General features: G+C 41.6%; 1 protein-coding gene and 1 long non-coding RNA gene across 9 annotated transcripts in view; one reads left to right on the top strand and one right to left on the bottom strand.

Moving 5' to 3' along the window:
- Positions 1-498: 498 nt before the first annotated feature.
- Positions 499-26,252, bottom strand: part of LOC128339826 (serotriflin-like) — a 45,946-nt gene continuing 20,192 nt past the window's right edge. For 7 of the 8 annotated variants that reach the window (XM_053284276.1, XM_053284279.1, XM_053284277.1 and 4 more), the window contains 9 exons: positions 22,958-23,199; positions 21,847-21,873; positions 19,579-19,648; positions 14,131-14,253; positions 8,205-8,292; positions 5,669-5,817; positions 4,372-4,466; positions 2,609-2,697; positions 499-653 (listed from right to left, as the gene is read on the bottom strand). In XM_053284276.1, the coding sequence (XP_053140251.1) occupies positions 526-653; positions 2,609-2,697; positions 4,372-4,466; positions 5,669-5,817; positions 8,205-8,292; positions 14,131-14,253; positions 19,579-19,638 (732 nt within the window). In that variant the 5' untranslated portion in view covers positions 19,639-19,648; positions 21,847-21,873; positions 22,958-23,199 and the 3' untranslated portion in view covers positions 499-525. The remainder of the gene's footprint in view (positions 654-2,608; positions 2,698-4,371; positions 4,467-5,668; positions 5,818-8,204; positions 8,293-14,130; positions 14,254-19,578; positions 19,649-21,846; positions 21,874-22,957; positions 23,200-26,252) is intronic. The other variant, XM_053284280.1, reaches the window with a different exon arrangement.
- LOC128339832 (uncharacterized) lies at positions 18,169-18,727 on the top strand. The gene is made up of 2 exons (XR_008313245.1): positions 18,169-18,254; positions 18,362-18,727. It is a non-coding gene; the product is annotated as an uncharacterized LOC128339832 (long non-coding RNA).

Below are 26,252 nucleotides of genomic sequence, written 5' to 3'. Positions count from 1 at the left end.
ACACACACACACACACACACCATTGCTCATAGTTACAACATTTGCCTGTAGAGGCAAACACTGCAAGTGTGATGCTAAGCACTTTGGTGATGGGTAGACCTGTCCAGGCAATGCTTTGGGAGGCTTATGCAGCCTATTTATAAATGATGACTGAAGAGGGCTTGTGATTATGTTACACTGGTATTAGACTACCTTAGTGGGATCACAGAATTACACTCTAATTAAACCACCCTACATTTCAAGCTTTTAGTATTGGTGTATATTTAAATCAACTACTAGATACTCTATCCTACTTGAGGTGTGTGTGTGTGTGTGTGTGTTTGTGCAACACATTAGTCTGATAGATTCGTTTTGTGACTCACTTGCTCCCCCCACTTCAACATTAAGCACACCACTGCAAAGTAATTTATGAGTTTTCAATTCTGGAATCATGTTTACATATCTCAGTTGGAAACTGATCATCCAGCAGGTAGTGAAGAGGCATGATTTTAGTGAAAATATGAGTGCTTCAACAAGGAAGACCAGCTATTTTATTTCACTGGTGCACTGGCAAGAAGCTTGGCAGCTGACCTGCACCATTGGATTTTGACATCCAGGAGACTTTGCTAAATCAGCACAGTTTGAGTACATATCCACATATTTGCAAGGATTGGCTGAAAATGAAAGAACATCAAGTTAGACACTGAGAAAGGCAAATCAGGAAGGAATCAACTTCTAGTTATTCTATATTTTGGGTTTTGTAACATTTAGGTTCGTGTGTTTGAGCCTGAAATCAGAACTGAAGGAATTTTTTTTTTTTAAGGAAAACAGAAAAAAAAATACTGAAAAGAAGACTTAGCAGTAGTTTTAGCTGAAATAGTAAGTAGTTTAGTGATCTTGGACAACATCTAGAGAAAGATAGAGGTGTGTGTGTGAAGACTGGTTTCATAGAGAATTTAGATGCTAATTTTTTTGGCTGCAGTTCTGTGCACACCTATTTTAGAATAACTCACACTGAATGTAGTGGGATTTCCTTCTGAGTAAGAATGCATAGGATCAGGGTGTTCTATATTTTGAATGTAGAATCCAATTTGTACTTTTCTCCCACAAATTTGTACTTTTCTCCCACAAATTTGTACTTTTCTCCCACAAAATACTTTATATTTCACATAAAGCATATTTTTGCATTATATGAAACCTTGGGGGTAGGAAATACATCACAAACACGACTGAAATCAGAGTATATGAAAGAATGTATGTTAACAAAAATGTGTGCCTTAGTACAATGAAATGTACTGTGCATGATCCAGAGGTGCTTATGAGCAGTGGATCCATCCCATTTCTCTTCTAGCTAAGCTGCTATCATTGACAGGGCTGAACATCTGTCTGGTATACAAGTAGTTGCCAGAAGTGTTTTAACTGTGCATCTCCAGATGCTGGAAGCAGGGCTTCCAAACCACCATGACTTGAGCACCTGGGGGCAGATCCAGGAGTATGGGGCTGTAAGCAGAAGAAGCAGAAGTCCCTTGCTGGACTGCAGCACTGACCTTCACCCACCATTCTGTGGTATCCAACAGATTCCTTTTGGTATGTAGGTTGCTGGTTAATCATCCTTGATAGTTAGTGGGTGTCTGTTTTGGGGAGCTGTTTGGAGATGGTTTCTTGATGCAGAGATCTCTCTTGAGTGTTTGGAATGGGAAAGCTGTTGGAATTTGGGGAAGGTTGAACATCCTACACCGGCCCACCAAAGGAAGGGGTCAGAGGTGTGTGTGTGTGTGTGTGTGTGTGTGTGAAGAAGCAATATTTGTGGGCCCTGCCTGAACCTTACTGTTGCCTGAGGAGATGGCTTGTCTGAGGAGATGTTGCTGTCTTCAGTCCCAGTGCAAAGTGCACCACGGAAGAACGTTCTTTCCCCTTCTCTGCCCACAAAACACTTTGCCTTTGCCTCTGCCTCCCACCTCTCTTCTCATTCCTGCAACACACAGGCCTTTCTCCTCACAAGGACCTTTCTCTCCACGACTACCTACTGCTACTTAACTGGAGGTGGTAGCAGCTGCAGATCTTCCTGCCTTTTGAAAAGGCTGGAGGCAGGGAACTGAGCAATGGGAAGTGTGTACTTTTTCAAAAGGCAGGGAGATTGGGGAAATGAGCAGTGGCAGGATGAAGGGACGTGTGGTGGCGTGGCAGTGGCCCACCTTCGCCCCATTCAATCTGAGGCTGCAGCCTAACTACAGCTCATTGGTGTACCAGCCCTAAGTATTTGCAACATACAGAAGTAGAGAAAGAGAGCATTGAAGGCACCTCATTGGATCCAAGGGACTTCTCCCTGGGGTGCCAATATGGGGTAGTAGATTTGTTGCCTGATAGGTGTGCATGGTGCTTATCGCTAATTACGTTCCACTTGAATATTTGTAAATACAGGAAATCTTACTCCAGTGATCTGTCCTCCAAAGGAAATCAGAACTTAGCTAGCACTGCCCCAGAACATCACACTGCTTGGGAAGGCAGGGAGCACATAGTACGGTTAAGTGTTTTCCCTCAAGTGAGCTGGTCAAGTGAGTTTCATGCTCTGATCAAGTGGTGTAAGTAAAAAGTTGCTCCTTTAAGAGTTGGAGTTCTTGGCACTTACTGCATAATCCGTTATCGCAAGCTGTAGGGCAGTCCTCACAGCTTGGTCCCGAAGCATATGGCATTTTAAGTGAGCCCACCACGTTTCCTCTGAAATGATAAATGTGAAGAAGTATACATGTGAACGGTCTTGGACGCTTACTATCTGTTACAGCAGTAGATTGCCTTCTTAATTACATGAATGCATGTGGTAAATTATAGTATTCTTCACAATGTGAGAAATTAGCCTATTTTCAGAGATGGTACAAATATTGCTCAAAACTCTGTATTGCATGAAGGAATAGTACACTGGGGGGAAATTTACAGATCAGTCACAGCGCACTGTAGATGACTGAGTGCAGTGAAGGAGAAGGATCTGGTCAGGACAATTATGCAATTCTGTGTCCTCCCTAGGTCTTGACCCTAAATCCAGCACAGGCATCTACTTCTCTAGCATGTGGAGAGGGAATAATAAGGGGGCTGGGATACCACTGGAAGAATGTGGGGTGTCTCTCTGGGTCTTTCCCAGGGAATCCTAATCTCAGCATGGTTTGACCAGTGTGTCATCTTTCTAACTAGTTGCCTCCCAAATGGCCACACTTAATGTCAGACCAATGGGGTTGGCCACACAGAGGTGGCAATGAGCATCATAGCCTTGCCACCCAAATGGCAGCTTTCACTGCAGAACAGGAAACGATGACTGTCGTTTTCTTGTCTTTCTCGTCTTGTCTTTTCTCCCCATCTCTATCTTCCTTCACTATATTCTATAGTACCCATTACAACTTTTTTTTGCTGAAAAAAAGTTTTCCTGAAAACAAATAATTACAAAGGACTTTAATACCTATATCTTTGTCCGGTGAATAGATTTCATGACATAACTGCCTTTAAATCACAAAAATAAAAAAATAATGAATTTCATACCCAGGCCCGAGTTTCTAGTTTATGATAATCCAGAAGAACCAAGTACAACTGAATGTGTGTTAGGAACAGAACCAGTTTTCTTGCCCCTGGGTGGGATCCAAATTACCACACACAGCAGGAAGCTTGCAGGAGACAATTTCCCTGCCCCATCCTCCTCACTGCAATCCCATGCACCCCTGAAAATCCTCTCCTGAGGGCTGGGGACCCTTCTGGAACAGGATGGAGTGGGGCATAGGTGGATGCAGAGAGGGGGGAGGACTTGCCCCAAACTGGGAGAAGGCACTTTGCACAAGGTCATCTGATCTGGGGCATTGGCCCCTCCCTATTCCTGAGGATTTTCTGCCCTTGGAAGCCTTTGGGGGGCGCAGGAGCCTGCTATGGGGAAGAGGGGAACAAGGAAATTGCTTTCCATAAGCTTCCTTCTTGATTTGGAAGTTAGGTCCCAACCCAGCATTAGTCAATGGGTGGAGTCCAGTGATTTTTGGCAGGTGTAGAGGTGAACATGGGACGGTACAAAAGCTGTCTAGTTACCTAGAGCTTATGCTTTAAATTAAAGTGAAGGGTTGGGCGGCGGGGGGGGGGAGCCCTATTGTTTACTATCAGGCAAAAAGTCAGTTTCTGGAATCTTGGAGGCTGATTTCATCCCTAAATCAAGACAGGAAAATTTGATCTGCAGTATTGGCAAACAGAATTGGGAAGGTAGTGACTAAGCTATAGGGCTTTGTGACAAATCGAAAAATGTCTTCAAATATTAAAGAGCTGACAAACATTATAAATGAAATCAAGGTTTAAAAGTGCATTGTATTGGCTAGATCATGCCCTAAGGATTTCAACAAATCACTGAAATCCGGAGTTAATACATACGCGGGGCAATAGTGGCAAACGTAGTAGTACTGATACGTGGCATTAGGACAGGAGGCAGCAGCACAGCCAATTTGGTAAGAGCTGTACCAGACTACCTGCAGATATAAAAGAGAATAAATTGGGATCTCACTGTGCGAATCCTGAGCTGAAAATATACATTTAGAAATAACTAAAACACTGTTGTTGCATAATACAGCATTACGAGCACCTTGGAAGCAGAGGTGGGATACCAATGTAATAAGAATTTTTAACTGAAACAAAGTATATCAATGTCTTAGGCACATAAATACAAAAAATAAATATTTTACAAATAACAATTTCAGTTTTATTCCTCTGGGATAAGGAGCTTTACAGTTTTATAAGCTGTGAATGAGATCACGAGTGCCTGAAGACACTCTAGAAGCAAAGAAATACCAGAGTCTGAGATGATATCCCATCACCTGAACTTTAAAATAAAATGACATGTTCGTATATGAGATGTTCCAATATGCTAAATGAACCATCTAGGCCAGGCCTCCACAACTTGTGACCAATGAACTTGAAAGCATCTCACCGGTCCTCCTTTTTTGTGGCCTGCCAGGTACTTGACAGCCTGCCTGTGGTTTGCAGAGCCAGGCAGCAACTAACCCAGAGAGTTTATTAGGCTGGTTCATATGATCTTTATTAGGGTAGGTCAAGTGTCTTACGCTACTTCGGGAGCTCTGTATAGTCCTGTTTTATGATTGTGTGCTTCTAGAAAAACAAGATGGTGGGGGGAAGCGAATGTCTGTGAGGCTCCCACTGGGTAGGTGGGCTTCATCCTGCCTGGCAGTACGCAACTGTTTAATGAGGTAGGAGGAAAAGCCCTCCTATCTCCCACCCCACCTTCTTTGTAAAATCACATGAATAGAAAATGGGAGTGCACACAGCTCTCAAACTTGGGTAGGACGCTTGTGCTACCCTATTAAAGAACCAGCCTATTGTGTCTCTCCAGGCCTGCTCAACTTTGCCCCCCCTCAGCTGTTTTTGGACTACAACTCCCATAATCCCCAGCCACAGTGGCCAATAGCCAGGGATTATGGGAGTTGTAGATCAACATCTGCAGGAGGGCCAAAGTTGAGTAGGCCTGCTCTAGACTTTAGAGGCTCATGATGCATGGCCTGAGAACTGTGCTTAGTTTGGCGCATGTGACGCCTATGTGCCTACTGCTAAAAATGTCTCTCAAGTAAGCACTCTACCAGTTCCCGTGCTCAGCTTTGTGGATTCACCAGTTGAATCACGCATTTGACACATGATATAATGTGTTGTTTTGGGCTACCTGAGTGTAATGGCCAACTACATCATTGGGATGCACTGCTCCAATGCCATACTTGAAGTTTTTCTTCTCGTCGTACCAACTCTGAATTGCTGTGGACCATGACTGAGGTGCAGTGGACATGTAGAGATTTTCACCACATTCTACTTCATCTAGGAGAGAGAAATCTTAATTCATACAAAGATCAGCAGTACAAGAAGTTCTACACACAAAGGGAGTCAGTAGATACTTTGGAAGGAGCAAAGGTCTTATTGAGAAAAAGGTTTCTTTTCCATAATGACTTTGCCTTTCTTCATTCCATATCACTATTACATACATAACCAAGTGTGGGTCTAAATTTCAAGCTGGGAAAATATCTACATGAAAGGAGGTGGATGGGCATTTTATAACTCAAGAGCCAGCTTGGCATCCTAAAAGCAAATGTTGGTCTTATCAAAGAAGTAAAATTTGTCCAAGTGGAAACCTTTTGCTTGGGAGTTAGTACTACACACAGAAGCCACATGATACCAGTCGTTTCAGTTTTTTAAAAACTTAATGTGGACACTATTGCGTCAAGAACAATATGGTTGCTACCTGGTCTAGTTCTGTTCTGGGGGGTGCAAAGCTTCTGAAACAGCCCTGTGAAAGTGTCTTCATACATTTCAATTGTGGGGTTTTGTGTACGCATACCATCGTATGCATGCACTGAGTTACCTTCATTTGTTGAAACAAATGGAAAACTCATGCACCTTGCACTGTATAGAAAGTTGTGGAGTGGGGCTATGATGACAGGCATCTCTTTATTTAAACAAAAATATTTTGATCAATGGTGTTCAATTAATTGTTTTCATCAATTAATAGATTACATTTGTATGTTTGTATGTACCTCTGCTAACTGGGCAAAGAGGCACCTTTTACCGTGGTGATTCTCTTTATTTAGCAGGGGGAGAGTAACTGGCCCTATTCACCCCCAGCACAGTACTTCCAGTGACTAGTGACTGTTGCTGGTGTGTGTCTTAAGTTTCTTTTTAGAATGTGAGTCCTTTGGGGACAGGGAGCCATCTTTTTTGTTATTTCTCTTTGTAAACCACCCTGAGCCATTTTTGGAAGGGCGGTATAGAAATCGAATTATTATTATTGTTGTTGTTGTTGTTGTTGTTGTTATTTTATTAGCGTAAAACCTTTTATAGCTGCTTCCCTTATAAACACAAAGAAATCTTACGCAGTTTTAACTAAGGCTTTATTCAGAAGCAATTCTATTTCCTCCTCCTCCTCCTTTCCCTCCCTTTTCCTTTTCTGACTCCACCTCCCACACTCTCTACGGGGGCCCCACTGGGACAAACCTTCAAACAACAAAACACAAAAGTTTACCAGACAGAATACAACAAAACCTTTTAGCAAAAGCGTACTTTCTCTGCTTTTTGAAGAGACATGCTTGTGTTGTAGCAGGCATTATCTTAGAGGTGCTCCCTCCTATATTAGAGAAAATGGAAGGGCCTCTTCTAAAATAGCACTTGCCACAGGCAGATTTATAATTGCATGCATGAAAAATAGAAAAATCTGCTGCTCAGTGAATCAGAGCCCAGCTTTTAGCTGATGAAAATGTTTTTAATTGCTGAATCTAACCAGTTAATAGATTATATTTTGCAGCTGTAGTTATGGTGTGTCAGGTTTATATAGTGAGCGCTGTGGAATGCTAGTTGATACTAGACTGAACTGAAACCATTTCTCCTAGTATTTCTGTTTTGTTGCATTCCTCCATTACTTTTAATGCTATGTGCACAGTATCCATTTTTGCTTTTTAACAATGTCCAGCAATATAATATGGTTTATTAAGAGCTAGTACAGGGAAAGTGTCTAAGAACCTGATCCGCAGATTGGGACATCTCCAGTTCAAATCTCACCTCTGACATAAATTGCCACATGTCTTTCAGTTCCAGCCCCACATCTGCAATATGGGGATAATAATATTGATCTGTCTTACAAGATTTTTTAAAATTACTGAGATAATGAATGGGCTGGTTTACACAGTCGATCTTATGACAGTTAAATGAAAACTCGAGATCCTGGCAGAGTGCATGGAATGTGTTGTGTTAACTCGGGATTTTTCATAGAACCCTCAGCTGGCATGACAAAAACCTGACACTGAAAACTCAAGATCGTATCTTAGATCAGGGCTGCTCAACTTAGGCCCTCCTGCAGATGTTGGCCTACAACTCCCATAATCCCTGGCTATTGCCACTGTGGCTGGGGATTATGGGAGTTGTAGTCCAAAAACAGCTGGGGGGCCTAAGTTGAGCAGGCCTGTCCTAGATGAATGGTCTTGGTGTAAATGTTTCATTTTTGCAGCACCACCACCTGGGGATCACCGGATAATTCTGAGTTCACATGACACACTCCATGAGAACACACATGTCACCAGCATTGTTGGTTTCTGCTTAACTGATATGGAATCAGTTGTGTGAACCAGCCTCATGTGAAATGGTTTAAACACTATAAAATGCTGTATTAGAAATCTGACTAAAGTACTTGTGTTATGCTTGCTGATAGCTCTACTTACTGACAATTCTTTGATTGGACGGGCTGTGAGATAAAGTACATTGAGCTGCCCAGCTCCTGGCATTCTCGGAAGCTTCGGAATTCCATTCCTACATGAAAAAAGAATTCAATACACAGCTGAGAATGGATTATGTCACAATGCAGGAGATCATACGTGCCTGACCATTTTTCCGTTTTCAGCATCCTGCAAACATTTTTGTCCCTTTTTAATGGCCTTTGAATGGTCTGGTCTGAATGGTCTGGTCAGATGTTATGCAGACTTTCTCCAAACATGTATGAAAATATGGAGCCTGCTTAAAAGTATGTAGTCCCTCCTCACCACTCTCTGGTACAGTTCCCCCCTTCCTTGATAGGTGTAACCATGGTTTAACAGTATATCTGTACTGAAGCAAATACAAAGAGGCTGTATGTTCTTATGATTAGCCTAACCCAGTCTGGGGCAGCCCAGCCTGGGTTAGGCTGGTGATGAGAAACAGTGGGATCCCCGCAGATCCTGATGCTTCCCACCCACCTAACCCTCCTAAACAATCCGGCTATTAGCCGTGGTTAATGGTGCACTTGCACCCTTAACGTGACTGCTGTGTAGCATGTGTCTCCTTGGGCTGAATTCAGCCAAAGGAGACAGAGATGAGTGCCTAGAGCACCCGTCTGACAGGGGAATCCCTGAATGCATTGTGTGTGTCACGAGGTGCATTGTGGGATGACTGGAGGCTGGAACAACAAGTTCTTGCCCTGGATCCCTCTGCTCTGGTCCCTGCTTCACGGAGCAGGGCTGCTCGTGTGGGAGTGCAGAGTGCGCTCCCACCACCAATCCTTGGATCTTCTGTAAGGAAGGTAAGATCTTTGGAGCTATCCCCTCCCCCGGCGCACCTGCTCTCGGAGATCGTGAGCATCACCCCAGTCAATGGCACTTACCAGACTACTTGTTAACCAGGGTTTGTAAACCTACTTCAAATCCTGGATATTATGGTGCTCTCTGGTGAGATTCGTGCTTTTGGCTACACTTTAGGGTTAAACCACACATGACATTAAACATCTTTTCATCTTTTTTTTCTAAATAGCAGTCACAGAGAAGGGAGGTGACTGGGAACAGGGAAGCAGTGCAGGGGTTGGGGTTAATCCTTCCCCTCCTTGTGCCTTTGTGCCAATGAAAATCACCCTTCCCTATTTGCTAATAGGAGGGAAATTGCTAATTGAACTAATAGTGTATCCCCACCCAGGGCAAATAAGAACTTCAAGGGGCGGTGTGTGTGTGTGGATTTTCGTTGGGACCTCAGTGCAGGGGAAAGGTTGAAAACTGCTCCCCATATATCATGGTCCCAGTTTGGATTAGGCACCTCTGTGGCTGCTTTTTTTTTTTTAAAGTTGTACCAACAATGATGGGATTAAGTCATGCCTCATCTGACCCTCAGTTGCTTCTGAGCTATGAGGGTGTGCAGCACAAGCAAAGGAATAGAAAACATATGTCACGGAGTTATTTCTCACAGAGCGTCTGACTGCAGAAGGTGAAAACAAATAAAGGGGTTAGGAATGCAATTAATTTGTCTGAGAATATTGAGTTAAGGTGAAGACATGTATCATTATGCCACCCCTTCTGCCTCTCATCCAGCAGAACTTTGCTTACATAGGAACATAGGAAGCTGCCATACACTGAATCAGACTGATGTGTTTAGAAAACCAAAGAAACTCCATGTTTGCCCAGAAGACCTCATTCTAACTTAAAGTAACCTGGCCCAGCTCAGGGACATCACTGCCTCTCATGATTGGCGTCATTATCTCTCTCCAGCTAAAATGTATCTATGAAACTTGCTAAGACAGCTAAGCTTTCCAGGCCAGAAAACAGGATATAACCAAATAAGGAGTAATCACCAGATGAACAATGAATCATTTGCATGCGTACTAGATACTTAGACCACCATTTTATTGCCACATATACTGTGTCTAGGGTGTCAGCATCATTTAGATTGTCTGTATAAATGTAAGATGCACCTGTAACCAAACTGTGATCGGTTTGAGAGCGTGAGCCTATTGATTACCTATTGCTGACTGCAGTAGCAATAAACCTCAGTTAATAATTCCCAATCCTTGTGTCTGACTGATTGGCTAAGCGGACCCAGGAACAAGCCCCATTCACATCAGTTTGGTGCCGTGACTTGGATGTAGACTCCTGGGTGGTTAACCCGTCATGGGAACCCCGATACCCCAGGCGGCCCTCTGCTGATTCAGCGGAGAGGGGTCTCGGGAAACCAGGACACGCCATTCACCACAACACGCTACATCTGGGAACAGTGGGGAAAAGGGTGTGGGTTAGGGAGTGGAGAGGGACAAGGGGGAAAATAGTCCACGCAGGGGCTGGGGAAATAAAGTCCGTGTAGGGACAAAATACAGTCCATGCAGGGACAAAATGAGACCTTACTGCTGGTATGCCGGAGTAGGAAATGGGGAATAGATTAGAACAAGTGGGAAAATCCGAAAGGAATGCCTACTCACCTTTAGAGTAAAACGCTTATACTATGAACTCGAGTCAGAGGCCTTCTGGCCCCGAAAATAACACACGAGCCCCATTCACATCAAGACCATTGGTCCATCTAGCTCAGTATTGTCTTCACAGCGGCTTCTCCAAGGTTGCAGGCAGGAATCTCTCTCAGCCCTATCTTGGAGAAGCCAGGGAGGGAATGTGGAACCTACTGCTCTTCCCAGAGTGGCTCCATCCCCTGAGGGGAATATCTTTCAGTGCTCACACTTCTAGTCTCCCTTTCATATGCAACCAGGGCAGACCCTGCTTAGCTAAGGAGACAAGCCATGCTTGCTACCATAAGACCAGCTCTCCTCTTCTCCTGCTTGCTTAAAATGCCTTCCCTTCACCTGACCAATCCCTGTGCTGACTCACTCATACAAGCTTATGACCTCCACGCTTCCCTCTCCAGTGCATGTGATGAAAAGGCTCTGCCTGTTCCTGTTACCACATTAATATATATCACCATTTTAATGAACAAATTATGTACTATCCTTATCTCATCTGTCATTATAGGAAAGCTTATGAGTTTGTTCCCTATACGAAAAAGCAGCTTACTCAAGGCTACTTGAAATGCAGAGTTTGGGATTTTTATGGGATGTTTTATTTTACCTTAGTGTGCTGGTATCCCACCACTTCACTTCTACAACAGAACCCAAGGCAACATACATAATGTTTCCATGTAGTCCCCCATATGGGCACTGATCAGACCCTGGCCTAGCTTTAGCAAGGTAGTTGCAACTTGTTCCCTCAGACCCATCCTACCGATAGGTGCTCCAAATGGACAAGGCATCCCTCATACAATCGCTGCAGTCCTAAACACACAGACTAGGAAAGTAATCCTATTGAAAAACCTCTGAATAAAAACATGTAGGTTTCCACTGTACATGAAATACATGGTGCTATCAGTCAGCTACTAGCTTTGCTAAGGATACAGAGCAAATATTTTGTCCATTTGCCCATGGATCCAGCATGTATTGCTTGGGAATAGGTCATAGGAAAAGAAAGGTTGTGCCGTCGAGTCAGTGTTGACTCAGTGTCAACACAGAGCCCTGTGGTTGTCTTTGGTAGAATACAGGAGGGGTTTACCATTGCCTCCTCCCACGCAGTATGAGACAATGCCTTTCAGCACCTTCCTATATCGCTTCTGCCCGATATAGGTGAGAAGTTTATATACATACCTGGGCGGAGCCTAAGTAACGGTAAAATGAAGCCAGAGCCTAGTAAGGGGAAGGAACTATGGGCAAGGTGAAGCCAGAACCTAGTAAGGGCAAGTTGAAGCCCTGCCCTTCGAAGGGCATGATGACATCACAGCAGGGAGGAGCCAAAAGCTTCTAACTAAGGGCAAGTTGAAGCCACAGCCTCCTAAGGGTACAGTGACACCAGAGCCTCCATAGACCATGCCCAGGCATGCTCAGAACAGACCCCCAAGTCCAGGCATGTTCAGACATGCCCAGAGCAGGTACAGAACAAACACCCATGATTGGACATCCCCCCCCACACCCTGAACAGGTCTGTGTATGTTCAGACATGCACAGAGCAAGGGTTAGGCCAGGCCTGCACAACATAAGGCCCGGGGACCAGATCAGGCCCTCAGGGACTTGTTTGTGGGCCGACTGATTGGCATAACTTGCAGCAACATCACCCCGAGGCCACTCTTTGGGTTAGTTCCCTCTTCTTCATCTTTTCATCTTCTGCCCTCTCTGAAACTGCCTTACAGCACCATCCTATGCATGTTTACTTGGAAATATTCCCACAGGGCTTCCAGTCATGCTTACTCCTAAGTAAGCATGACTAGGATTGCAACATGAAATTGACAGCAATTTAGAGAGAGGAGCAGATTTTGCATTTGTTTGGGGCTGGCATTTTTATTTTTATTTTTTTAATCACTTTTCATTCAATTTTTCACAACATAAGATACACACATGCACACACAAAAAGAAAGAAAGAAAGAAAGAAAGAAAGAAAGAAAGAAAGACAAGAGGAATTCCGTCTCATCATTAGAACAAGTATCAGTTACAAGTTTTGCATAGAACCCTCAGCTGGCATGACCAAAACCGGACATTGAAAACTCAAGATCATTGTACATACAAGCAGGAAGCAGCAATCAATTCACTTCAGTAAGCCTATACAATTTTCATTTCTACACACACACACACACACACACACACACACACACACACACACACACAGAGAAATTGTCTGATATGTAATTGTTTAGTCAACAAATTTAATGTCTTTTTAAAAAAAGGATTTGTTTTACAGAACAGCAAATGGACTTTTATAAGAAATAATTAAATTTCTTATAATTTCTCTTGGGGGGTATTAGCTAATCTGGTTGTTTTCCAGTGATTCTAAGTTAGAATGTTAGTGACTAGGGTAATACAGACCCCAGCTTGCCTGCCTCCCCACACATGAGCGATTCCAGTCTCTTGGCTCTGCCGCTTGCCCGACACATGATCGGTGCCACAGTGAGCAGCAGAGCAAGGAGCTGGAGGAGGAAGTCTTCCGGCATCCCTCAGTGGACCACTCCTGGGGCTTTGGGGGACCCTCCCTCAGCTGGGCACTCTTGCTGCCTGGCTCTGTGTGTGTGCAGGCTGCCTCTAGCCCGTGCACACACACAGCCGTGAACCTGGGGTTAAGAGAGCACTCACGCCCTTAAATCCAAGTTAAAGCCTGGGGTAGATTCCTGGATTGGGGGCCAAGGCAGCTCTGGGATTGGGCTTGATCCCAATGGTGCACATGGGCATCCAATCCCATGCTGGGTTTCCCAAGCCTGGGCTTGGCTGCCTGTGTGAATAGCCTCATTATGTGGGGCTGTCCTTGAAAAGGGTCTGGAAACCTCAGCTGGTACAAAATGCTGCTGAACCACTATTAATCAGGCTAGGCACGATTCACTCCAGGATTAACTGATTTGCACTAGCTGCCTCCTCTCACTCCAGATTTAACAGATTCCTGCGGATCTGAATCCCGCTCTGGGTACAGCCATTGGAAGTAAGACAGGCACATACTAGCAGCAGGGCCTTTCCAGTGTTGACTCCAACCTCATGGAATGTTGTGCGGGTCAAGTGGGCCTCCACATTATTCTCCTTCAGATGTCAAATGAAGACCTGGCAGTTCTACAGAGCTCTGGAGCTCTTTAAGCCTCTTCTCTGCTACTGCTATGCCTATTGTCATTGCTACTGCGTTTGTTCGTTTTGCTGGATTTAGACAATGTCATCCGTGGGAAAGTGGCACTATCTTGCTCTTGTTTAATTGTATGTTTTAATATTGTGTTTATTAAATGTTGTTAACCACTTGGGATCAATCTGAGAAAAGTGGAACATAATCTTAGATGTGTGTGTGTGTGTGTGTGTGTGTGTGTGTGTGTGTGTGTGTGTGTAGCTAGCTACAAGTATTTTATCTATCTTACCATTCTCAGCATATTGCGGGCAGTTGGCTCCACTTCTCTCCTTAGAGCATTGTGCTTGTCAACAATAGCCTTTTGTTGTTCTGCTGTGGTGGTTGACCCAGCAGCAAATTCGCTTCCAGGTGACTAAAATGAAAGAGAGCATGGAGTCGTATTTGATTATATGACTATACATTTTCCTCTGTGACATTGTTGAGCTTAAAATATGTCTAATATAATTATATTCTACTGACTTACTTCAAATAAACCAAGACCTTCACTTTAAACCTTGGGTTCGTATCACAGTTTATTTGAAGTTAAGTAGGTTAGAACAAACCAAGATCTATTGGTTCACTTTGGACATGATGACAGATCTTGGCTTATTTCAATCAATGTTTGAAGTAGATACTTATGCAGCTAGCCCAGTAACCAAAACTACATTTTTCCTTTGTTTGGGGAAGAAGGGGGAGAGGAGCTCCCAGAAATGCACCGTGCACTTGTGTGGTGCATTACTGGGGCTCCAGGGGACAGGGCACTGCATGGCGGCACTTTCCTTTGCCTGACCCCTGAAGCTCTAGGAGAGGAGCAGGCGGATGGTAGGAGAGCTGCTGCTCCTCTGTGCCACCGATCCGCCCACGCAGAGACCTGGCTGCGATCGTCTGCGTGGAGGTAAGTGCTTTAGGGCTTCCTCCCCACAGAAGGGTGTAGCCTCCTTATGTGATCATGAGGATCACTTCAATAAGTGATTTGCCAAATTTTTAATAAGCTGGGAAATTGCACCATCTTCCTTCTTTCTTTATGAATCTAGTATGAATCCAAAACCAATTATTTAAATTCTAATATCTTTTCCAGTGGAAGATCCATTGAGTTTAGTGTGACTCTCTTCTAGCTCATGTACTTAGGCATGCAGCAATATATTGCAGTAGATTACATTTGGCTGATCTTGAAATGAACATTTAGACTGACCAAGCTCCTCCTTGAAAACATACGGCATAGATGCATAGATAGTCCAGGCAATGTTAAGCACGTTTTCATCCTGTTCAAATCGCCAGGCATTTGCCTTTTAATAATAATAATAATAATAATAATAATAATAATAATAATAATAATAATTTCTTGTTTGCACAGTCAAACAGGTGTTATTGACGGGTTTGTTTTATCCAGACATCGAGTCCTTCCCAAGGACCTGGGATGCCAGAATTTTGTTATCAATATTGTTGTTATAGGTATCGCCGCAAAATGTAGGCTGTTCCCAGTAAAGTTGCTTTTTGTAATTGGCTGCTGGTGATTTCTGTGGCCCCTATGGTGTTGAGGTGCTCTTCAAGATGTTTTGGAATTGCACCTAGGGCGCCAGTTACTACTGGGATTATTTTGGTGGTCTTCTGCCACAGCCTTTCAATTTCAATTTGTAGATCTTTGTATTTGGTGATTTTTTCTTTTTCTTTTTCTTCTATTCTGCTCTCACCTGGTATTGCTATGTCAATTATTTTGACTTGTTTTTCTTTCTTCTTGACTACAGTTATATCTAGTGTATTGTGTGGCAGATTTTTGTCTGTTTGTAGTTGAAAGTCCCATAATATTTTTTACATCTTAATTTTCTACAACTTTTTCAATTTTGTGGTCCCACCAATTTTTGGCTGCAGGTAGCTTGTATTTTTTTGCAGATGTTCCAGTGTATCATCCCTGCTACCTTGTCATGCCTTTGTTTGCAGTCAGTCTGTGCGATCTTTTTACAACAGCTGTTTAGGTGGTCCACGGTTTCATCTGCTTCTTTACAGAGGTGGCACTTGCTATTTGTTGTTGATTTTTCTACTTTTGTTCTTACTGCATTTGTTCTTAGTGCCTGGTCTTGTGCAGCCAGTATTAAACCCTCTGTTCCTTTCTTCAAGTTGCTTGTCTTGAGCCACTGCCAGGTCTTGGTGATGTTTGATTTCCCGGTTATATTGTGCAAATATCAACCATGCAGTGGCTTGTTTTTCCATTTTTCTGCTCGGTTCTTTACTTGTTCTTTTTTGTAGGCCTGCTTTGTTTTACTGGTGTTTAATAATTTCTCATTGTTGACCATTTGAAGTGCATGTTCTTCACTGTCCTATATATATTCTTCATGGCCTCTTTTCTCCTCCTCTACTGTTTAATGGACTTGCAGCATTCCTCTTCCACCTGAGCTGCGAGGGAAGTATAGCCTATCTACATCACTGCAGGGGTGCAGAGCATGATTGATGGTCATTATTTTCCTGGTCTTATGATCTAGCATCTACAGCTCTGTCTGGGTTGAGTCTATTATTCCTGCAGTGTATCTAATGATGGGTATAGACCAGGTGTTTATGGTTTTTGTGGTGTTCCCACGGTTGAGTTTTTCTTTTAACTTCAGTGTGTTTGATGTTAATATCTTGAAGAATGCCCAGTATTTGTAATGTCCATTCTCTTCCAAGATCTTGATGTTGTTTCCGTGTTGTTTTCATTGGACAGTTCTATTCCTTCTGTTTTTGTTATTTTTCTTCTGTTCATTATTAATATGGCACACTTATCTTGTCCAAACTCCATTGCTATATCACTACCAAATATGCGGACAGTGTTTAGCAGTGATTCGATTTCTGATTGGGATTTTCCATACAACTTCAAATCATCCATGTACAACAGATGGTTTACTTGATGTTTTAGGTGTTTGGTATCCTTTTGTGAAAGTGGAGTCATGGCAATTACAGAGGGGATAGTGAGTCCCCTTGGAAAATACCTCTTCTGATGCTAACCTCTCCAAGTGTTTCACCATTGATAGTTAACTGTGTACTCCACATGCTTATTGCTTTTAAAAATAAATATTTGAATGTTTTTGCTGACACCAGTTGTTTCTAGGCAAAAATGCGGGACTGCACGACCAGCTAGTGGTAGATAAACATGAACCGTGCAGTAGTGACTGGTAGAATAGATAACACCTCTCAAGCAGGCACAGTTTTGAAAATTACAAATTTCTTCTCTTTGGGGGAAACCCACCTTATACTTGTATATAACAAAACTGAAAAGACTGCAAAATTGAATAAATATCCATAATTATTTGAATATATACAATCACATGACCTCATATAATTTTCATGAATTGAATGTCAACAGCCAGGAAATTGTCTCAATCTGTCCTAAATGGGGAACTGAAAAATGTTGACATTCAATTCATGTTTAGAAACATTTTTTTAAAAAGGTAAATGACAATACTTCCCTGTAATTGGCATTGTGAGCAGAATTGCTATTAACCAATATTTCTTAAGGGCTTTGTAATAGTGTTTTTAGTGATATACATCTAACTGATGAATACAGCCTGTAATAATCCAGAATTATGTCATCACTTATTGGTAATTTTCATAGGTTTTGCAAGCTAAGCAATTACATTGATAATTATTGTTGATGACTGGTCATGACCAATATTTTCTGTAACATGTAAGCATCACATAGGGTGCTTTCCCCCCCCCATAAAAATGGGCACACTTTTCTTTGATTCATGAATTTGGATGGTGGTCTCCATGGTTGGCCAATTTTTGAGAATGTTAATAAATGTCTTTACAAGTGCTTGTCCCTTTAAGTGGGAATCACAGCACATCATTGTGGCTGGGAATGTTAATAAATGTTCATAATTGTTATTATAACTGTTTTTTGAGTAAAAACTGGGAGCAGTATTGCTGACTATCATGCCCTGTTGGGAATGTAGATGTTCAATATTATATATATTTGGTCTTTAAAGCAGAGACACTAGCACATTAAGGCAACATGTCAACAAATGCATGAATTTAAGTGCGTTGAAAATGTGAAAGATTTACTGCACCCGGCCCTTTAAGTAAGAGCTATTAGCATTGTGTCAACAAATGCATGAATTTAAGTGTGCCGAAAATGTGAAAGATTTATTGCACTTGGTCCCTTGGGCAAGAGTTACTAGCATAACAATGCATCTTGCTGACCATTGCACAGGCTACAGCTGTTTTGTTTATGCAATTATCAGTTTATGAGACTAAGTGTGAAACTCCTACCTAGTCATCATGCCCCTAATTAGGGGGCTTTATATTGTTGAGCTCTAGGAGCCGATCAATCATTGAATGTTTTGTCCTTCCGGTGAGATGTAGGAGGATAAAGTTGACTCCAAAAAATATTTTCGGAAGGAATTGGTAGGTAATAATGGACACATAAGGGGGAGGCTGTGGATGGTACTAAGATGTTAGCCTGGTAATGCAACTAGTTTTGGAATTGTTTTGTATTTATCTTGTATGTTTAGAAGCTTTGGAGCTCTGAGGAAGAATGATCGAAATGGGTTTGAAAATTTCCCGGGCCAGCCCATCAGCTCTGTCGTATACAGATACTCTGCACAGATCTGCTCACTAGCAATTATATTACACCTTCGTTCTCAACATTCCTGCACTTTCTCTCAAAACAACAAGCTCCTCTTATATCTATTTATCACCTGGAGCTCAAGGACTTGTTATCTCAATGCAATGTTTGCAATTGTTATTTTAGTTATGTCAGAATTCAGGTGATTTTTGACTCTTGTGATTTACACAAGTAGATCTATGTGATTAACACATGAAAATTATATGAGGTCATGTGATTGTATATATTCAAATAATTATGGATATTTATTCAATTTTGCAGTCTTTTCAGTTTTGTTATATACAAGTATAAGGTGGGTTTCCCCCACAGAGAAGAAATTTGTAATTTTCAAAACTGTGCCTGCTTGAGAGGTGTTATCTATTCTACCAGTCACTACTGCACGGTTCATGTTTATCTACCACCAGTTGTTTCTAAACATTTTAGTATCCATGTATGAGGCAATGAGTTGAAGGCCTTCTTATAGTCAATCCATGCAACACTTAGATTTGTTTTTCTTCTTTTGCATTTTCTAAAATCATTTTGTCACTCAGCAGCTGGTCTTTTGTGCCTCTGGTGTTTGGGCAATTTCCTTTCTGTTCAACTGGAAGCTGCTTATTGGTTAAAAGGTGTTGCATCACTTCATCTGCTATTATGCCAGTTAATAATTTGAACATGGTTGGCAGGCAGGTTATCGGTCTATAATTACTTGGAACTGCACCTTTTGCTGGGTCTTTCATTATGAGGTGAATTTTGCCAGTTCAATATCACCCTCTTGCAAAATGTGCTTGAACTGTTTTGATAGTTGTTTATGAAGGACTGTTAGATGTTTAAGCCAGAAGTCATGCAGTTCATCATTGCCTGGTGCAGTCCAATTTTTAATTTTCTGTGTTCTTTCAGTTATCAATTCTTGTGTTATTATTAGATCTTGCATTTGTTGGTTACATTTTTTTTACCATGATGATCATCATCATCATCATTGGTATTGGTATTGTTGTTGTTCACTGCCTAGAGTCTTTGGAGGAGGCAGTACAGAAAAAAATTTAAACAAACAAACAAACAAACAAACAGGAGAGCCAGTTGAGCATATGCTAATACAACTACCTTATGCAATGTTAAGGAACTTACCAATCCCGCAGATGGTTGCAGCAAAGCAGCAAGGCTCAGCAACACAATGAACATGATCATCTCTGAAAAACTAAATAAGGATACTTTTTTAAATTTAAAAAATAGCTGTTTATGAAACTTAAGTTTGTATCTGGCCATTTTTATTTACATTTTTATTTACATTTACATTTATTTACATTTACATCTGTTCTGGCCCTTCTTCTTCTCTAATATGAACATTAGTTTCCTTAACTCATTGTACCCCCAACAACTACAGTCTTAATGTACTATTGTCAGTTTCTGGAAACCTATCCATACTGTTCCTAAAACCTAGTGATGGATTCCAAAGTGTTCCTCTGTTTTGGACTTTGCTGGATTAAAAGATACCTTCTTTATTTATCTTGAGTTTCTTTTCGTAAGATCAGCCTAGCAAGTGTGTACTCTGTTTCCTTTGGGGCACTTGCAGCTGATTGTCTCTATCAAATGCCTACATGCTATGCTAAACAATTTCTTAAGTGTGTTTTCTCAACTAGAAAATCACCAGCTGACCTGATCTGGCATATATCTGTTAGTATTTATTCAAAGAATTGAAGTGGATTTCTGTTTTGTTCAGGGCAGAGTGGTGCTAAGTGAATTATGATGCTGTTGAGGGTCATTTGCTACAGCTGTGATGTGGTAGTCTATATGTGTGGCTTATGTATATTCAGAGGTGTTTTTGTTCAATTGTTTTAATTTTAGTAAAATTATGACAAAGATGTCAAAATTTCTAGAGCTATTATCTTCATTCTGTATTCTAACTGGATCTTGTGTCAATGTAGAGAGTGAGCCTGTGACAAAATGGGGGTTACTCATCACAGAGCTCCATTGGACCCCTTTAATACATCATTAAAGCTGAAATCAGTTTTATAAAGGCTATTCACACAATCATTTGAATCTAATTTAAAAGTCAGTAGCTGACATTAACACAATCACGTGAACCCACACCAAGGTGGGAATCTCAGATTCATCTTGGGACACAAACCGACATTGGTAACCTTGGTGTGGGTTCACACAATCAGGCTAATGTCCATACTGACTTTAAACCTAGATTTGAATGATTGTGTGATCCAAGACAAAGGTTCTCTTATATAAATCCCTAAGTTGAATATTCCCTCAGTAGTTGAACATTTGGTGACAATTTGCCTCTAGAGGAGAACAGGTATGTACCTCATTGCTGGGGTAACTAATATTCATCAGTAGTGGCCAAGTGAGTAGCTAAACTGCAAGTTTGTATGAAAATAACAGCCTTACAAGTGGAGGCTCTAACAATCTAGTTTTATGACTATACAAATTCATAGCATTTTTTTTATTTAACGTATTTTTATACCACTCAAAACCTATATCTCTGGGCGGTTTACAACAAATATGGGAGAAGGGAGAAGGAAGATCCTAGGGGGCCCCCAACAGAAGTATTTTTTGCTGTTCTGCTGTATAGTTTAAAAAGGGCACAGAATAGGTAACACCCTTTTGTCAGATACAAATTTACATCACATGGGAGGGAGTCCTAGGTAAGTCACTATATTAAAAGAAGAAGAAAGATGGCTTCATTAGTCTTACTTAGAACTACTATTCCCCACGTCCTACAGGTGGGTTAATGACCCTACCAGGTACTTAGAATTGCATGGATATTGTTGGCTCTGGAGATTGCCTGTAGGATGGTACCCACAACCCACAGTCCATTTCCATTCATTTCTGAATTATCTGCACAGTAACACATTGGGCTATGGTGAGTGGGCTATGGTGAGTATGGTAATGATATTGATCCACCCTACAACTCTGACAATTTGACCCAGGTCAGCTCATGCTGCTAGCATGAGTACTTGAACACCCATAATTTTGAGGATGTGGAGACATTGCTTTTGCACTCCCAGTTCCTGAAGAACAGATCTAGACTGCATGGCTTTGTATGGTTCTTCCTCTGGCTCCATCATGTTTAGCAAAGAGTCCTGGACCAGTCTATAGTTTTTACCTTTCTATGGCATACTTCCTGTGCTATAGTAATCAGCTTGGGAGTATGATGCTGGAATGGAGGCATTATATTGCATCCTAAATGGTTAGATAGATAGGTAGGTAGGTAGGTAGGTAGGTAGATGGGTTTTCCTTTGGGGCATGGATTTCAAACTACCTTGCCATACATTCACAACCAGTGATACAAAGAAGGAAATACAGGTGGCCTTCGATATTCATGGGGGTTCCTTTGTTGCCTATAGGCATGAATACGGAAACTGACTGCAAATAAAGAAACCCTACCTTTATGGGAATCCAGGGGTTAGGTTCCTACACACAAAAGGGGGTGGTAAAAATCGGCAAGGGGGGAAATAAGAGAAACAAAGAGAAATAAATAAGATAAATAAAGCACTGTACCTTGCTCTCTGGCAATGCTCCCCCACTCCCAATTCCTTTGATTTTTTTGCCAAATTTTTTTTATTTTTTTTAAAGAGCCATAGAATGCACTGTAAAATGTTGGCTGGAAGTGACATCAGAGGTCATTCCTGGCCACTCAAAACTGCACATCGGCACATTTCACCAATTGTTTTATACTGCAGATAAAAAAACTGGGTCTCTAAGACCTGTCTACAGATACATGAAACCATGGATGTTGAAACCACAGATAACAAGGGCCACCTGTATGGCACATTGTATTGATTAAACTTCTTCCGGGGAGAAGTATTTCAATATTTTATGTATTCATAGACTACTTTTCTTCCATCATGGAACTCAAGGCAGAGTACATGGGATTCCCAGGTGGCCATGCACCCAGGTACTGACCACACTCAGACCTGCTTCACTTTGGCAAGGTTGTTGTGTCATGTGCCCTCAGGCCATGCCAAGGACCTGTAGCTGTCTTGAGGCAAAAAGGAAGAGCAATTCAGGGAAGCTTAACTGTTTGATGGCATACTGTATCAGCACTGTGGATTTGAAATCCACTCCTATGAATATTTAATCAGAAGTCAGTCCCACTGAGTTCAGCTGGGATTACTCCTAAGTAACTGTGCACAGAACGGCAGCCTTGAAACTGTCATTTCCTATCACCACCCCAGGGAATCCTGGTAACTTTAATTCTGTGAGGAGACAGTGATCCCTAATAGAACTGTGAACAGCCTCACAAAACTCCATAACCCAGGATTCTTTGGGCAAAACAATTTACACTGATACAAACGCTTATACTTCCGTAGTGCAGCAGATATGCTTTTAGAATTACAATCAAAGAAGACAAAGATAATGCTCCTTCACAGACAACATTTCAGTAGAGCAATAAGATGTATCCTCCTAAGCTATTATATTTCTCAAGTTATCCAATTTGTTTAGCTGCTTGTAACATCCAGGATGTGGTAGAAAATGGCAAAAAAGTAAATCTTACCTTGCTCTTTCAAATTGGACGGAAGTACCTTCTTGGTATCTTGGAGGAGATTATGGAAGTCTGTGCTTATACACTGTGCTTATATACTTGGTATGTTTATATACTGCGTCTATTTCCTGCACTGAAGGTGACTCAGTGTTCAGCAGTAAATTACGCATCTCTAGTTTTGTCCTGACAGAAGTTTGGCTTTGTCACCTGCTCTTTAAAAAGCTTTTTATTTCCTGGAATTTCCGACCTATTTCCTAATGAATAAAAAAACAAAGTTTTGCTTGCTAATGTATTCTTTGGTATTGGCTGATCTATTATATATTTTAAAGAGTTTGTGCAAAATAAAGTCATACTTTACAATTATCTAAAGATACCAAATTTTGCAGAAACAATCCTGGCATTTAAATTAGCTGAATGCACTACTTTTTACACCAGAATATGCTGGGTGAAAGGTTTAAATAATTATTTTTGTTTTTCATCAGAAAAAGGTAATGACTATTGTGGTTAGAATCTATACAAATATTTGCTAACAAAATTAAAATTGAATAGACTATTTGACTGTCATTTTAGTACAAAGAGTTATTTTACTGTTTGAAAATAATTCAAATTAGTTATGGAATGAGTAATAGAAGTTGTGCTTGATAGGAATTACCTTTTCCAGTGTTCATATGAGCCATATGAGTTCATATGAGCCTGAGCCATTTTGGAAGGGCGGTATATAAATCAAATAAATAAATAAATAAATAAATAAATAAATAAATATGACTACGTGGTCAACAACAAGCCTCACCTGATTGTAGTTCATAAAGAAGTGATACTGATATGTCTGTCAGTGCTTTATTCTGGGGTATCATTTTATCATCCATAAATTTGCACATGGAACCCCAGTTCTTTCAGTGGATCTGATTTCAGAGTGTGTTTACAACTGCAGCCTGAGATTCCGCTATTGTGGTTGGTTGTCCTCAGAATTTGGGATGGAATGTGTTATGTATGTATTCAGATGGAATGTTTTCAATTGTTCTTTTTTTTATGTCATAGGCATTTGATTGTACGCTGTATGGAAGTATGAGACTAAGAACTGCTCACAGAGAGCAAAATATGTAAATGCTTCCTCTTGCTCAAGCATCCATGTAACTAAATTTGTAGATTACAATAGTTAAGGAGGTGACCAGCTTTCTCACTAATCCTGTGGAGACAATTCATGCAAATTGCCTTCACATTATTTAATAATCTACTCCTGCTGAGATCCCAGGGTGTATGAATGATTTTAAAAATCTTTCCTTCCCTCAGAAGCGCTCTTTAATGCAATATGGATGCCCCTGAGGATTGCCCCACTTCTGGAGGAAGGAGAGATCAGTGAAAATTGCTTCTCCATGATTGCAGTGAGACTTTGGATTGCTGAATACTGCTTAGGCGGTTTGCACACACTGTCTTCATAAGATTAGTGAGAGTGGTGGCCATTCTGTGTGTATGTAGGAGATCAGTATAGCAACTGGACTACACTGCTATACTGCTATAGTGTTGGACTAGGCCTGGGGAGACCCGAGTTCGAATTCCCATTCAGCAATGAGACTTGCTGGGTGACTCTGGGCCAGTCACTTCACTCTCAGCCTAACCTACTTCACAGGGTTGTTGTGAGGAGGAACTTAAGTATGTAGTACACCACTCTGGGCTCCTTGGAGGAAGAGCGGGATATAAAATGTAAATAACAACAACAACAACTCTTTATTTAGAAGATCTGAGGATTTTAAGTGTTTACATTCATACATTAATCCTTTTAAAGGAAGTGTTGTAATACAGTTTCCACCTTTGTTATAAAACTGTGTGTGTATTATAGCACTGTGAAAAATGCGATAACATCTGAAGACCAAAAAAAAAAAATTAGGCATTTTCCTTCGCAAGCAGTTTATTGAAGATTTATAAAAAACCAACAGGCAAGACTTCTGTCTTGACAGTCAGGGATAGTGCCATTATGTCTAGACTAGCTAGATAGTTAAATGTAAAATAATAGCAAATATTGCAATAGGAATAATACATGAAATATATAGTGGTAAACGTAAAAGGGTGGCAACGGGAAATCTGCTAATCTAATGATTCCAAACTGTAGTTTGTGCACCTCTGAGAGTACTTGAGGCTTTCCTGGGAGTATCATGTGGTTCCTTATAGGCCAGCCTCTACCTGTTCAAAGTCTCTCTTTTGTCTGTTGTTTGATGTAAAACATCCACTGATTTTCTGGTTAGGAATGTAGGAAACTGACTTATACCGAGTCAGACCATTGGTCCATCTAGCTCACTATTGTCTACACAGACTGGCGGTGGCTTCTCCAAGGTTGTAGGCTGATAGGTCTATCTCAGCGCTATCTTGGAGATGCCAGGAGTAGCATAGAGACATACTTGCTGTCAAAAGCCATGTGCTTTTGTTTACAAACAAATGCACGTGGCTGGAGGATGACGTCATAGTGACGTCACGGGGGCGTGCAGCTGTCAAAATGTGCTGATGTCACCAGAAATATGTCACCGGATATGCGCCAGCGGAAATACGTCAGCGGAAAGGGTCAGAGGAGACCCCCACATGGCCGGAAAGGGTCAGAAGTAGGGGTACGCTCTCACCCCGGAAGTTTGGCCCCCACCTTCCACTCCTACACCCCAGAATATGTCCAGATATGTCTCAAAGGTGGGCATGTGACGCCTCTACGAACACGCCTAGCCACCCTGGACCAATGGGAACAGGTTTCAGACCCCGGAAAGGTCTGTGTGCACAGGCATGATAATGGTCAGGCGGCCATCTTGTGTAACTTTATTGGCTGAAACGAGGTCAAGTGTCCCCTCTATGAACAAAACTCACCACCCAGGACCTATGAACAAGCCCCCACCACTTTGCCAGCATGGCTAACAAATAAAGTCAAGGAAGCTTTAGAGGGGAAGAAGACTTCCTTCAGAAATTGGAAGGCCTGCCCAAATGAAGAGAACAGAAAAATGACACAAATTCTGGCAAAATAAAATGCAAGGGGTAGGTGAATAGCCTGTGTCTCTCTGAGACATCTTGTTTTTGCAGACTCACTGTGTGTGTGATCATGGGGTCCCCAGAGAGATCACTGGAGCCAGCTTGTACCCCTGACAGTTGTAATCCTCAGCCCAAGAAAGCATTCTATTAGCACAAGTTCTGATGATGAGAAGTTTCCACCAAAGCCCACTAACTTCCTTTCTTCTCACAAATACGCACATGCACACTTTTAAAAAGCAAGACTTTTCTCTCGCTGTCTCACAATATAAACATTTCTGGGGTATATATCCTTGGTTTGCAAACC

Source organism: Hemicordylus capensis, chromosome 1 (assembly GCF_027244095.1).
Source record: "Hemicordylus capensis ecotype Gifberg chromosome 1, rHemCap1.1.pri, whole genome shotgun sequence".
NCBI classification, from domain to species: domain Eukaryota; kingdom Metazoa; phylum Chordata; class Lepidosauria; order Squamata; family Cordylidae; genus Hemicordylus; species Hemicordylus capensis.
Note: the sequence above shows the minus strand (reverse complement) of the source record. Positions and strands in the feature narration are given on the sequence as shown.